This window comes from Ochlerotatus camptorhynchus, unplaced genomic scaffold (assembly GCF_037179485.1).
Source record: "Ochlerotatus camptorhynchus isolate MF236.1 unplaced genomic scaffold, CSIRO-AGI_Acam_v1.1 ptg000055l, whole genome shotgun sequence".
Taxonomy (NCBI): domain Eukaryota; kingdom Metazoa; phylum Arthropoda; class Insecta; order Diptera; family Culicidae; genus Ochlerotatus; species Ochlerotatus camptorhynchus.
In genome coordinates, this window is record NW_027040545.1 from 1,855,400 (window position 1) to 1,868,498 (window position 13,099).

At 37.4% G+C, this 13,099-nt stretch overlaps 1 protein-coding gene across 3 annotated transcripts; it reads left to right on the forward strand.

The window, feature by feature from the left end:
• The first annotated feature begins 4,286 nt into the window (after nt 1–4,286).
• elav (embryonic lethal abnormal vision) lies at nt 4,287–12,022 on the forward strand. 3 transcript variants are annotated; one of them, XR_010520315.1, is made up of 3 exons: nt 4,287–5,974; nt 6,288–6,756; nt 10,704–12,022. XR_010520315.1 is itself a non-coding variant. In XM_065239491.1 (2 exons), exons 1-2 carry the CDS (start codon nt 4,905–4,907, stop codon nt 6,307–6,309), a joined length of 1,092 nt encoding a protein of 363 aa, XP_065095563.1. In that variant the 5' UTR covers nt 4,287–4,904; the 3' UTR covers nt 6,310–12,022. The 3 variants fall into 3 exon arrangements, 2 of the variants coding, with proteins under 2 accessions (XP_065095563.1, XP_065095565.1); XM_065239491.1 differs by having other exon boundaries at nt 6,288–12,022; XM_065239493.1 differs by lacking the exon at nt 6,288–6,756.
• Nucleotides 12,023–13,099: the final 1,077 nt, after the last annotated feature.

Sequence of the window (13,099 nt, forward strand, 5' to 3'; positions counted from 1 at the left end):
CTCAGCAGAGCAGCAGTGGGTTATATTGGAATTTCTGTGTAGGAACTTATAGTGCGGTTCGATAGGTTTGAATTAAGCTAAAATAATTCAATAAATTCATTCTGTGTGTAACGTTAGAGCAATGTTAGTAGCAATTTATATTTTTTATACATCCAGAAACTCGGTGAAAACGTAATTTATACAAATATATAAATATAATAGAATACATTCCTGTATGTTTTTCAACAACATCAGAAAACAGTGCCTTCCCATTTTTGGAAACATATGATTTTTGTTTATTATGCAATCTATAAATTCATAGAATGCTCTATTCGATTTATGATGTTACTCGACCATGCTTTAGGAATTAGACGCTGGATATTTAATGAAATATTATATAGAAAACATGGGCGAAACATTTAGGCAATAAACAGATGGTGACGGCACTGTATTTAGTTGTTGGCCATGGCATGATTTTTAATGTTCAAAAACTCCACGAAGCTGGCCAGAGCTGACCTAAACTGACCTGAAATGAGCAGCTGCATAATATACCACAATCAACAGCGTCTAATTTGTGTGAAATATGGAATCTTGTGGATCATTACAACAAAACCTAACGATTATATAATTCCTGTTGATCGTTTTAAACTCGTGTTGAAAAACAAATTTGCTGTCAGACGATATTTTCTTTGATTAGAAAATCGAGACTACTTTCAAAGATATTTCATTAACAAGATATCCCACAAATCAATTCCTCGAACAAGGCAATGGATACACCACCCTTATGTGATCGCAGTGCCATCTCGTGAGTGCACATTGAAACTGTTGGGAGTCCCCCGCCAACTTTACCACCAGGGCTCAATAAATGACAGATGTCAGTATGACATACCCAACAAACAATTTGAGTTGATCAACAGCTGAATAAGCAATTTTTTAGCTGAAGAAGCTTATTTTTGTCTGAATAAGCTCTTATTCAACATTCAATGTTTGTTGGGTATGCCAGTGTGGACGTTGATGATCAGTCGAGGGAAGAGGATGATCGATGTCATCATAATTATATTGCGATAGCAAGATTCTCACTTCGTTATGATTGCATCCATTTTCAAACATTACCACGTTATACGCATCAGAAAAGCTTGAGAAAACAATACTAAATGCAGAAACGTCCCTTCGAAAAAGTAATCGAGAATTGATGATTTATGAAGCTGTTGCTCAACATAATAGAAGTTGCATAGAAGTATACATGGAAAAAACCGCAACGTATCGAAATCATTGCTAAGCAAACGTAATAAAATATGCCGTCTTCCTTGGCCAACGCTGCACGCTATTGGCTATTCAAAAATTACGATGGAATAATGATTACTTTTCTATTTTATAAAGAAGGTATTTTTCAATGACGGCGAATTAAATCGTAAACTAAAGCTGCCGAAGCTGAGTGATGACACCGCTTCGTGTTTTAAATTGAGCTGTACCCTCCGCTCAGTGGTGTGGGTTCGTACATGTATAAATGATGTTGTGCGTGTTTTCTTCCAACGCTGCAGTTCAACGATGTATCGTCAAAGACCTATTGGCGCTGTTATCAGAGATGCCAGGCTAATTTTGAAAAAATCTGGCAAAACCCGAAAAAAAAGTCTGGCAAAAATCTGGCACAGCAAATTAACATAGGAAGCTGCCAGATTTCTCAAAAAATCTGTCAAGCAGAGCTTAAATTTCTCTGGCAGTGCCAGATAAATCTGGCAACCTGGCAACGCTGGCTGTTATCTGTCTCTATAAATTCCAAAGAGTGAAGGGGGTTTGCTACTTTGTTAATTTTTGAGTAAATGTGAGTAACTCAAATTTACTCGCTGCAAATATATTTACTCTGAGTACAGCTGTCTTGCCCCCAGCCCCATGCTTATAATCAGATGATTTTAAGAAGATCGTCATTCAATTCGTATTTTGACAGAATCAAATGTATGAATATAATTTAAAATCAGGCGTTATAATCATACATCAATCAAATCAAAATAGAACTAGATGTAAATGAGTTGCATACATAAACTTTTCAACTCATCAGTCTTGAAATGGAAGAAAATCAGATCGTATTTAAATGATGTCCATTTCTATGTAGTTGGCTCAATAGAGGTCTTTGCTTTTGAGAAATATTATTGAAATTAATAATTACACAACCATTTCAATCAGTTATAAGCATTACTAAGTAAAAATATTGGTTATTAGATAGTAAGTACGAAAAGAATTGGCCACTAATCAATAGAATCGAAAAAATGCTACTTTTCTACTGTTGAGATTACATGAGTCATCTCTAATGAAATGGTTGTATAATTAAATGTTTCTATAATATTTAAATACTCGCGCAGTCACAATGCTATTTGTTTGCCATTATTTGCTAACTGATATGAGGAATAACCGAAAGATGATGATAAACCTGAAATGGAATGATTTTCATAAAGGGGCTATGAAGAAATATATTCATTTTGGTTCATGATGAAAAACATTCGCTTAATGTGCCTGTTAATATGTGACTGATTATCGGATGACATAGAAAAAAAAACATTATTTTGAAATGTAAACAAAAATAACTTATTGTTCATCATAAAATCATTCGACTTAATTGTCATTCAATCTCAGGAATCATTAGTTTAGCTTGACGCTGAATGAGATTTCATTTAACGATCGGCGGGTGTTTTGGTTCAGTGTACCAATGGAAGGTGGCTCCAGTTGGCTTTTTAGAGATGAACTAGCCTAAGGCTAAAAATCTCTTTAATAAAGCCTTTAAAAAAAATCCAGTTGGCTTTTACATTCCATTCAATGCGACAGTGGCCAGGAACCTAATATAGGTTCACTCTCGGGTTCACTTGGGCTGTTTTCTATTTGGTGAATTATCACTTAAATTTGACATTTCTAAAATAAATTATAATGATTTCTTTGTTGTTGATCTTCCGATTTTTGAAAAGGTGTTTGTCAAAATTGATTACTTGTCTGTCAGAAATAAGTCTGGTACAATAGTAGGTTTATTTTAAAATTTTCCATCCATCAAATTTAAGTGAAAATTCACCAAATGGAATACAGCCTTGGTTTCGACAGGCCAATTTTTGAAGTGACAAGTTTGGAATTTCATGTTGCTGATTTTGAAGCATTTAATGCTGCTTGACTATCAGACATAATGCAGATAATCGAACGTCTATAATTCCTACGCAAGCATATTATACAGAGCATTCAATAATTGTTTGAATTGATTCTTGGAACCAGGGAGGGAACGGGATGGAAAGAATAGATCAGAATGAAATCGGGGAACAACTTGACAACTCTAAACCGGTGCCAAATATACATATATGTCTGTATTTATACAAATTTTTGAAGTCTCTTACAGACCCAATACAGACTACAAACATTATACATATATTTGAAACCAATTTACCAATTGGTTCCTGAAATTTAACATAATATAAACAAAATTATTATATTTTTTTTCTAGCCTTACCCACATGCCCATGTTCGAACAATTTTCATTTGTTACTTTTTTACGTTTTCACTTTATTCCGTTGGTTCTCAAAACAGTAAAAATGCTTTTCAAGTTTTGTCTTCGTATTTTTTTTTGTAAACAAACACGTAAATTGCCAATTTATCTTGAATAAAAGCTCAATCTCATAAACAACACATACCAAATGATAGAGGAATCATTCTTCTACTTCATAGTGTTTGTTTACAAATGCAATTACGCTCAAATCTCAGATCACGCCGGAACTATTTTTCTAGCTTCAGTTTCTTCTGTTTTCTTCTGCTTTTGCAGCTTTTTTCAGCTACTTTACAGCACAACGCCGGGAAATTGGTTTATAAAGCTGAAAATGTTAGTTGGGAAGTTCTTATTTCTTTCTGAAGTAGTATGTACTGGCAAAATACCAGGTGATTCGAAAGGTGCAAAAGAATCAATGGTCCATTCGACTCATTTTTATGTAAAAATACTATTGGCCAGATTACGAGCTTCTTTCCTAGCAATCTCTAACACTCTCTGGGTATTTTTAGAGGCAGTTTGCGCTGCACGTGTATTCTGGTTTCCATTTATGTTGGTAATTGAACATGGAAGGTGTATTACCATCATACAATAGAGTTAATAATCAAGGTGACAATGTCGCTCGCAAACTGTCGGTTCAAATTTTTGTCTCGTGCAAGTCGCGCATCATCAACCAGAACGATATCGCTGACACCTGACGATGCAACATGATGCTACCACCCGCACCAACACAAACACATCCCACGAAGCTATAAAACCCGGCGCCGTCACCATTACGAAATCATAGTATCGTCATCAGCGTAGTGCCACGGTTGTGCTCTCGTGAAAACGGATCCCAGCAAAAGTCAAAAGCATCAGCTCTTGTTCTATTGTAGTGTATAGTTCCAGATATAGCAAGCAGCAAATATACAAATACACACATACGCAAACATCCATTATAGCAGCACTCATATTCACCAACCCCTGCCGTACGGTATATAGTGCAAAAAGGAAGAAGAAAGTTTTTTGTTCCGTTCGTTTCGGTGAAAGAGCAAAAGAGAAAGACGAAACCAAAATTGATTTTTTCTGCCTGGAAATTTCTTCGGCTGCTGCTACGAGAGTTGTACGTTCAACGTAGATCCATCAAAAGTTAATTGGTATCCAAGTTTCGCACAAGGTTTTAGTGACCGTCGTCGTTTCGAGAGGTAGTGTGCATTTGTTTGTTTTTGGTGACACTTTTGGAGTCGATATAAAATAAGAAACGAGATCGCGAAGTTCTAGTGACGCTTTTTGTCGCCGTGACCGATCAGTAACATCGCCAAATTTGGAAGTGAAAAATAGAGAGTGTGCGATAGTGAGTCTGCACGCCCTCGAAGAAAATATTTTGTGTGTGAAAACAAGTTAAAAGAACAGCCTCAAAATTACGACTTCAATCATGACCAACAAAGTGCTAGCAGCCGTACAAGATCTACAAAAACAAAATGGCGAACCGCAGAATACCGCTGCAGCGGCGTCCGGGTCGGAGAGCGCTCGGACGAACCTAATTGTCAACTATCTACCCCAGACTATGACCGAGGAGGAGATCCGGTCACTGTTCTCGAGCGTGGGTGAGGTTGAAAGCGTGAAGCTAGTGCGCGACAAGAATGTAATCTACCCGGGTCAACCGAAGGGGCAAAGCTTAGGATATGGCTTTGTGAACTTCCACCGGTCACAGGATGCCGAACAGGCCGTGAGTGTGTTGAATGGGCTACGCTTGCAGAATAAAGTGTTGAAAGTGTCATTTGCCAGACCCAGCTCGGAAGGAATCAAGGGAGCTAATCTTTACATTTCCGGACTGCCCAAAACCATCACCCAAGAGGAACTGGAAGTGATCTTCAGACCGTTTGGCGAAATTATCACCAGCCGTGTGTTGGTTCAGGAGGGAAATGACAAACCGAAAGGTGTTGGATTTATTCGTTACGATCAACGCAAGGAGGCCGAGCGGGCTATTGCCGCTTTGAATGGAACGACCCCGAAAGGATTAACCGATCCCATTACGGTGAAATTCTCGAATACTCCTGGACAGAATACGGCTGCCAAGATTGTGCAACCTGCTTTGCCAACTTTCCTGAACCCACAGTTGACCCGCCGGTTGGGAGCTATTCACCATCCAATCAACAAGGGATTGGCCCGCTTTTCGCCGATGGGAGGAGAAGTTTTGGATATGATGCTGCCGACTGCACCGACTACTGGAATCGGCGCAATCGCTCCGTCCGGTGGTTGGAGCATTTTCATCTACAACCTGGCACCAGAAACTGAGGAGAACACCCTGTGGCAACTGTTTGGCCCGTTCGGTGCCGTGCAGAATGTCAAAGTCATCAAGGATTCCGCTACCAATCAATGCAAAGGATACGGCTTCGTCACGATGACCAACTACGAGGAGGCCATGCTGGCGATCCGATCTCTCAACGGATACACCCTGGGCCAGCGGGTGTTACAAGTCAGCTTTAAAACCAACAAAGCAAAGTAATTTCACTCATTTATAATCGAACAGATTTCTTTCTCCTTTCCATAAAACACTAACACTCACACACACACACATCATCATCAAACCACACGGGATCGACGCGTGTTGAAGCGCCCGAAACGATTCTCAATCCGCTAAAAATACCCGTCTTTTTTCTCGCTACTGTCTCCGATCGTGGAATTCCTTGCGAAAAGTCAATTTTTCCCCCATTCCTCTAACTCCAAAACTCTGTCACATATATTATCCACAAAATCCATGCTTGCTCAATAAGTTCAATATTTCCATTCTGATATGGTGATATTCTGATTTCAGCGCCGATATGGCCGATCATTAAAAAGAAAGAAAACAATTGCAATTGAGAAAAGGGAGAACGTATCAAACACTTCGAACCGACACCCTCCCTCCGAAAGTTAATCAAACTCCCCCGCAAGACGAGTACTGATGGTGCAATATATTCCACATACAACTATACTACACACAACTACAACCGCACGCAGCGATCTAAAAACACACAGAGAGTGGAAAAAGTACACGGCTTCGCGCGAGGGGTGCGATTTTCGAGCATGTTGCCGAGTGCAGGGTGGCGTCGCGAGTGAGTTTGATATTTTCCAGCCTTTTTCTCATTTCGAAACGTGTGCGCATGCGGAAGATCAAAGCCAGCCGTGAAAATCACAACCCCCTTCAACCTGAATGAATGATGAGAGGCAAAAAACTTCACACAGAAAATCCGCATTCGAAGCGGAACAGAGCGAGACAGCCCAGAAATAGGCGAAAAAATCAAGTATGTGTGCATTTCCCATTTTTTTTAATTCTATTTTAACTATGATAGTCACTTTTTTAAGTAATCACACACATCTCAACTCGCTCTTATTATATAGTTAGGCTAGGCACTAATCATAAATCGGCTCGAAGAAGAAGAGGAAGAGAGTCACTTTCGACTCGAGAAACTATTATTTTCAAACTTAGCAAGCATGGCGCATACATTTTAATTTTTGTCAGCAGCATGGGTTGCTGCGCGCCGTTTTGTGTATTTGTGCACACGCTTCCATCCATCAGAGTCTGAGATTAATTAGCGACTTCTCGTGTACTCTTGTTTTCTCTATATTTCCAAAGTCTATTTACACGAAATGCGCAGCTGGAAAAGTGATGATGATGATAATGTGCGATGAGATCAGTCCCAGAGGCTGAGGATCCTAATATTCGTTCGGAATAATGTGTAGCGAGAAAAAAGCAAACGTGTAAATTGGAACACACTTGTGTGTGCTGCAACTTGGACGTCTTCAACACGCCGTTTCCCGAGATCGATGTGAAACGAACAACTTTTGAGACTTTGTGTTCGACACTTTTGAGAGGCTTCCCTGTGGAAGGAGGAGGCTATAGACAGTTAACGTAACTTTTTTTTTTTTGCTGTGTGTGGAGAGGAAGCGAAAAGTGAGCTTTACTACAACAAGAACAAATGGCTTATTAGCTCTAACGTTGATGACGAAAACGACGATCAATAAGTAACTACTAACCGGCTGACAGGAAACCACTGTCGGCCAAAGCTAAAAACTGAAAGAAACACGAAAATCTAGTCAAAAGAAAAAGAAACTTTTACAACAAAACATAGTAGGCAGAATAGGTTCTTTTACGCGTTAGTCTTAAATGTCCCCCTTCAAATAAAAATATGTAACCAGAAGGAACTACAGTGGAAAACATATATATGTAAATGGAGAATTGTGTATTTTCGTGAGATGTGAAATGAAAGTGGTACTACTGCAATATTTGTCAAAACGGAAACGGAAAGGAAAATCTATCTGACACCACATGTTTTATTTCATCACACATACACACACGATCCGAAAAAAAAGCTACGACGGCAACGCATGATACAAGATAGTAAGATTAAATTAATATTTTAGGAAAATTTTATTTATTTTTACAACTTATTTATTGACAAAGGCTTCGAGGCAAGCTGAAATAAAAAAAAAAATAAACTTTGCTATCAACAGACGGAAAGCAAATAATGAAGAAATCAACCTGTAAATGGAAGATAAACCTAACACACGAAAGGATCTCATTTTAGTGTAAAACAAACAAGTGCAAAACTTGGGTAAATTATTGAGAAAAGCAAAAGGAAAGAAATGTTAGAGGCAAACCCCCTTAAAAAAAGCCATTAATTTAGTTGAATTGAGCGAGTGAGCCTATTTATACAATGCAGTTACAAACAAACAAAAACCATAACATAGAAAGAACGCGCAAATTGAAAGAGACACAAAACGAACGATGAAAGAAACGTACTTAGTAAAGAGAAAAAAAAAAAAATTAAAACAGTGCTGTTTTTTTTTCTTCTACTGTGAAGCAAGTGAAGATAAAGTAGAATCACTGTTTTTAGTCCATGGGGAAATTACACGACATGATTCACACTTGATTTGTCACTAACAGTTGTGCCGGTTAACGGTTAAAGCGTTGTCCCTATTTATTATTCTCTGGTGACAGCCACACCACCGACGCACTTTTTCTTTCGCATAAACGTCGGTGTCAAAAATTACGACAGTGGCAGTGACACAGATAAAACAAGAATTTCTTCTCCTCAGCAGTAGCAACTTAGATTTTTATACACGAGACACAGATTCATCAGTTCACGAGCCAGAACCCACCATTGAGCGCGATTTTTTGTGTGTGTCTTTGTTCGAGACCTTGAAAGAACAAAATTGGTACTAAACTTGTTGAGCAACTTTGAACGAATGTTTGCCAAGTCTATATTGGAAGAGCCGAGGGTAGAATTGTTTTTTTTTTTGTAATAGCCACAGATACATTAGTCGAAAAGTATTAAGCCTGATAAGAAAGGTACATTAATCGTAATGATAAAAGAAAACAAAAAATATTAAATGGATAACTATTGGAATGAGCAACAAAACAAGCATAATAATGTCGCACAGTAATTTTTAAGATGATCGTAAGACAAGTTATTGATATACACAAATTCAGCTCCTTTATTGATACCGGACATCCTACGACAAGAAAAAACAAAACCAAGAAAAACAATGTTGCATAGAAACAGAAATACTCCCCCATCCCATTTCTCACAGGAATATATTGATATTATATATAGTGCAAAAAGTGAGAGACCGAGAATAGTGACATAGACAGAGATTTGACATGTCAAACTTTCTTTTGTTGTTTAAATTTTATGGTTTTTCTACTTTATTTTCGCCCTGGATTCGATTTTCGTTCTGAAGAGTTCCCTGAGCGGAAAGAAAAAATTACAACCAATTCCACTTTGCTCTTTTCTTCAGTGTAGTGGTTCCATGTGTTTTCACGCATTTACAACAAATCTCATTTGTGATTTCTAGTCCAAGCTAATAGCCGCAGCCGAGGCTGCCACTTAGCGCCAATCGTAACAACTTTCCATGGAACTGCTTCTGCTGGTAGGAAAGGAGGAAAAACGAAGAAAATACAACACCCGAATCTATTCCATACAACTGTGATACAAGCAAAACAAGAAAAACCTACTTTTAAGAAAGACAACAAAAACGCAAAATTGCAAGCAAGAATGTGTTGACACCCAAGTGCGCATACATCTTTTATTCCCGCAGAGTTCAGAAAGAAGCGACGCGTCGTATTCGCACTTGGCTGTGCCGTGTTCAGTATTTTTAGTTCTCGTTGAAATTTCTGTTTCTCTGATCTTCTTACTGACTGCATATAAACAATTCGACGGTCGCTCGGGATGGAGCACAAACAAGCAAAGGCCACCATCCTGAGATCCCGCAGCATTCGACATTCGACCGCGGCGGCTCTTTTGTCAGCGCGAAACGCATTCTTACTGCTCTGATATGTTTTCAGTTCAGTTCTTAGGTTCTTTTTCTTCTTTTATTCTCTCTCGATTTATACGTTTTATTTCCGTTTGTTTTGGTTTCTTTCGTTTGCAGTTTTCTTAATTTTGATTAGTCGAGTTTCAACCGAACAGGTTCCGGTTTATTCCAATTGGATTACAAAAAAAAAATGAAATCATTATTTGCTTTGAATTCAGTATTCCGAAAAAAAAAAACAAAATAAGAAAATCACATTGACAAGTCTGTTTACTTTCCAAATATCTGATTTATGGTTTGCTTTGTTCTTATACTTTTGAGTTTTAGCGAAAAACACACACACGCACACATACACACGTACATAGAAGCGAAAAACACGTGCGAATTTCTTGTGCAACTGACAGGTGTAGTTTTCTTTTTCTTTTCATTATAATTTCGTTTCGATGGCACAGACTCACGCAAATAACGCAGCACGTCGGCGTGCGTACAAGATCGGAGTAAGCCATGCCCCGTAGGCAGGCAGTGTGCAAAATTCAGACAAAAATAAACGCCCAAATGTCAAATCGAATAGTGCCGCGCGTCGTTTTCTGTGGAATTTTGGGTACTGCTTATGGTTTTTTTTTCTCTCTTGTGTTATTATTTTTCAGTTTTAGTTAATTGTTGTTTTCGTCTTCTTCAGTTTTTAGCCCGTATTATTAGTTTTAGTAGATTTTATTTTGCCTGCTCCGTCGCGGGACGGGGGGTGATGTGTTTTGCATTGCATTTTACTACGGGCGAGAGTTGCATTACTTATAAGTTGTGTACCTGTGGGTTCACGTTTTATTTTATCGCATGATTTATTATCCTTTTTTAGCGTAATAATTTTATGTTTTATGTTTATTATTTCTTTTAATTTCTCTTTTCTTTCTTGTGTTTTTTTTCTTTTCTTTATTTTTAGGATTTATGTTAGAAAGAATTGAGAGTGATGTGTGCAATAGGATGTGACTATGTTTTATTTCTTCCCTTCTTCTCACCTTATCTTATCCACTATTATTCTTGCTTTTGCTTAGATTTTAATATAAAGAAGAAAGCTAAACCCTAGATTATCTATATAGCGAGTACGGACAGAGAAATACACTATTTATTTAAACAGATTTTCATACTTATTTAAAACGTTTAGTATTTTAAGCATAGTTTCATCATAATTTAAAGTATTCACCAATGATTGTAAAAAACCGAAAAGAAATCTGACTTCTTCGAAGCTTTTTAGTTGCAAGAGTTTGGCAGTTTCACAAGCAAGCGCAGCATACTCTGTTTGTTTGAGTATTTATTTAACAGTGAAGCGTGAACACCCTTTCGTTTAGTTCCTTACTAATTAAAAAAACAAAAACAAAAGAAATGGGGTCGAATATTGGAAGGCAGCAGTCGAGAATCCAACAAACTGAAACGGAAACGAAAGCAAAACATTTGGAACCAAAAAGTACAAAGGAAAAAAAAAACCGTTGAGTGAAAAAAGTGAGGCTAGGCATTCCCGAAACCATATGAATTTTATCTATAAACATTTTGTTGGATTGTCACTGCTCTGTAAAACTGAACAAAAGTGATTTTTACAAACGTGTAACATGTAAGCAAAAATTCACAAAAGCTAAAAAAACAAACCTGTATCACCAAAACCACCACCACTACGTTCTATCTAGCAAAGTAGAGTGATTTTAGTTGAATTCAGAATTCAGTTTCTCTCACCACGATGTTTGTTTGTTCTATTTTTATTTTCCTTTTCACTATGGAAGCAATGTTTCAAACATTTGTGCAACACTGTTCTTACTGTAAAGAAGAAAAACCACCTTAAAGAGGAAATTGAAACGACTCTCAAAACAAAACATTTTGAATGATATGTAACAAAATGCAAAACTGGAAGCCTGACGGCAGGAAAACAAAAAAAAAACAAGGAATCACATTACGTAGCTTGTGTTGGTATTTCCTCTTATCTCATTTGTGTTAGTTTCATTGAAAAATTAAATGAAGTCAAATATGAAAAAAAAACTGAAACATTTCAGCCGGCTACCAGGCAGGGCAGAAACAGCAATGGCATAATATTGATAGAAACATCAACTGAAATTACAGCTTTGAGTTATCATTATTTATATATTCGAATTAATCAATGTATAATTTCGTTTTCCCGAATATGTTCTTGTGTACATACGAAAAATTATAAAGAAAATCAATTATTAAAATAGTAAAAGAAAATATGGAATACAATAAAAACTTATAATTTAAGTCCGTTTTTCTTCATTTTATTTTTTCCGTTATTCCATTATTGGTTTCCACCAAAAAAAAACGACAACAACCAATAGCAATCAAGCAACAATTCAATTTGGCGTGTGTGCTTTGTTTACGTTTCTCTTCTGTTCGTATGTTGCGTCCTTTACAAATTTTCGATGAGTATCTCTCCGTTTTATATATTGTGCGTCTATCTCTTGGGTTCGTAACAAATTGGAACACAAAACAATCGGGAGCTCTTATAGATCCATCACACACACACACACATACATATACATGCCGACATTTCAACAAACGTACACGCACACACCCATCCACTCAGAAACTTCATCCCCATTGTCACCATCGCCGTGCGCGCTCAAGAACTCACACGCTTTCTATATAAACACACCCACACAAATTCGAATCGTCAGAAAGGTCCGTTCGTCTTTTCTCAAGCCTTCTTCCAAGAGCGCGCGTGTGTGTGCGTGTGTTGTTGTTAGAAATTTTTGTTTTGTTTTGAGTTTTGATGACAAACATCCAGCGGTGATTCAAAATACAAAAAAAAAAATCTCTCATTTTGTTCCACTTATAAACAATAGTATCGGTTCGTTATCGGCTTCCTTCCTGTACCAACATTCTTAAGTGCATCGGTTTTCTCTCACCTCAGTACCTTTGTATGTTTGAGTTCCGTCTCAGTTTTGCGTTCCCGGAATTTGTGTGTGGCGTGTGTATGTGTGCGCGTGTACATCGCCCAACAATTTTCAGTTCGGAAGTCACGTTGCAACAACAACAAAGAACAGCAAAAAATGAAACCAGTTCAATATGGTTATTTTGTGAGCGTATGTTTTTTTTTTAATTCTAGGATCCATCATTTCAGTTGATTTTTACTTATTATTCTCTTTATTGTGGGTAAGTAATGATTTCTCTTTTCCTTTTTTACTCCTGTTTATGTTTTTCGTTGTCTATTTACTGTACTTTTGAGACTGAACTTTTTTTTTTTTAATCAAATATGTTAACCTATTTTTGCTGGATATTTTCTAGTAAGCCGATGGATTACAGTGCCGATGACGCCAGTTCCAACCGAGATCCATC

Coding starts and splice junctions, on each gene's coding strand:
- elav (XM_065239491.1), top strand. CDS start 4,905: ATGACCAACAAAGTGCTAGCAGCCGTACAAGATCTACAAAAACAAAAT. Junction 5,975..6,287: donor TTTAAAACCAACAAAGCAAA/GTAATTTCACTC, acceptor TTCTGATTTCAG/CGCCGATATGGCCGATCATT.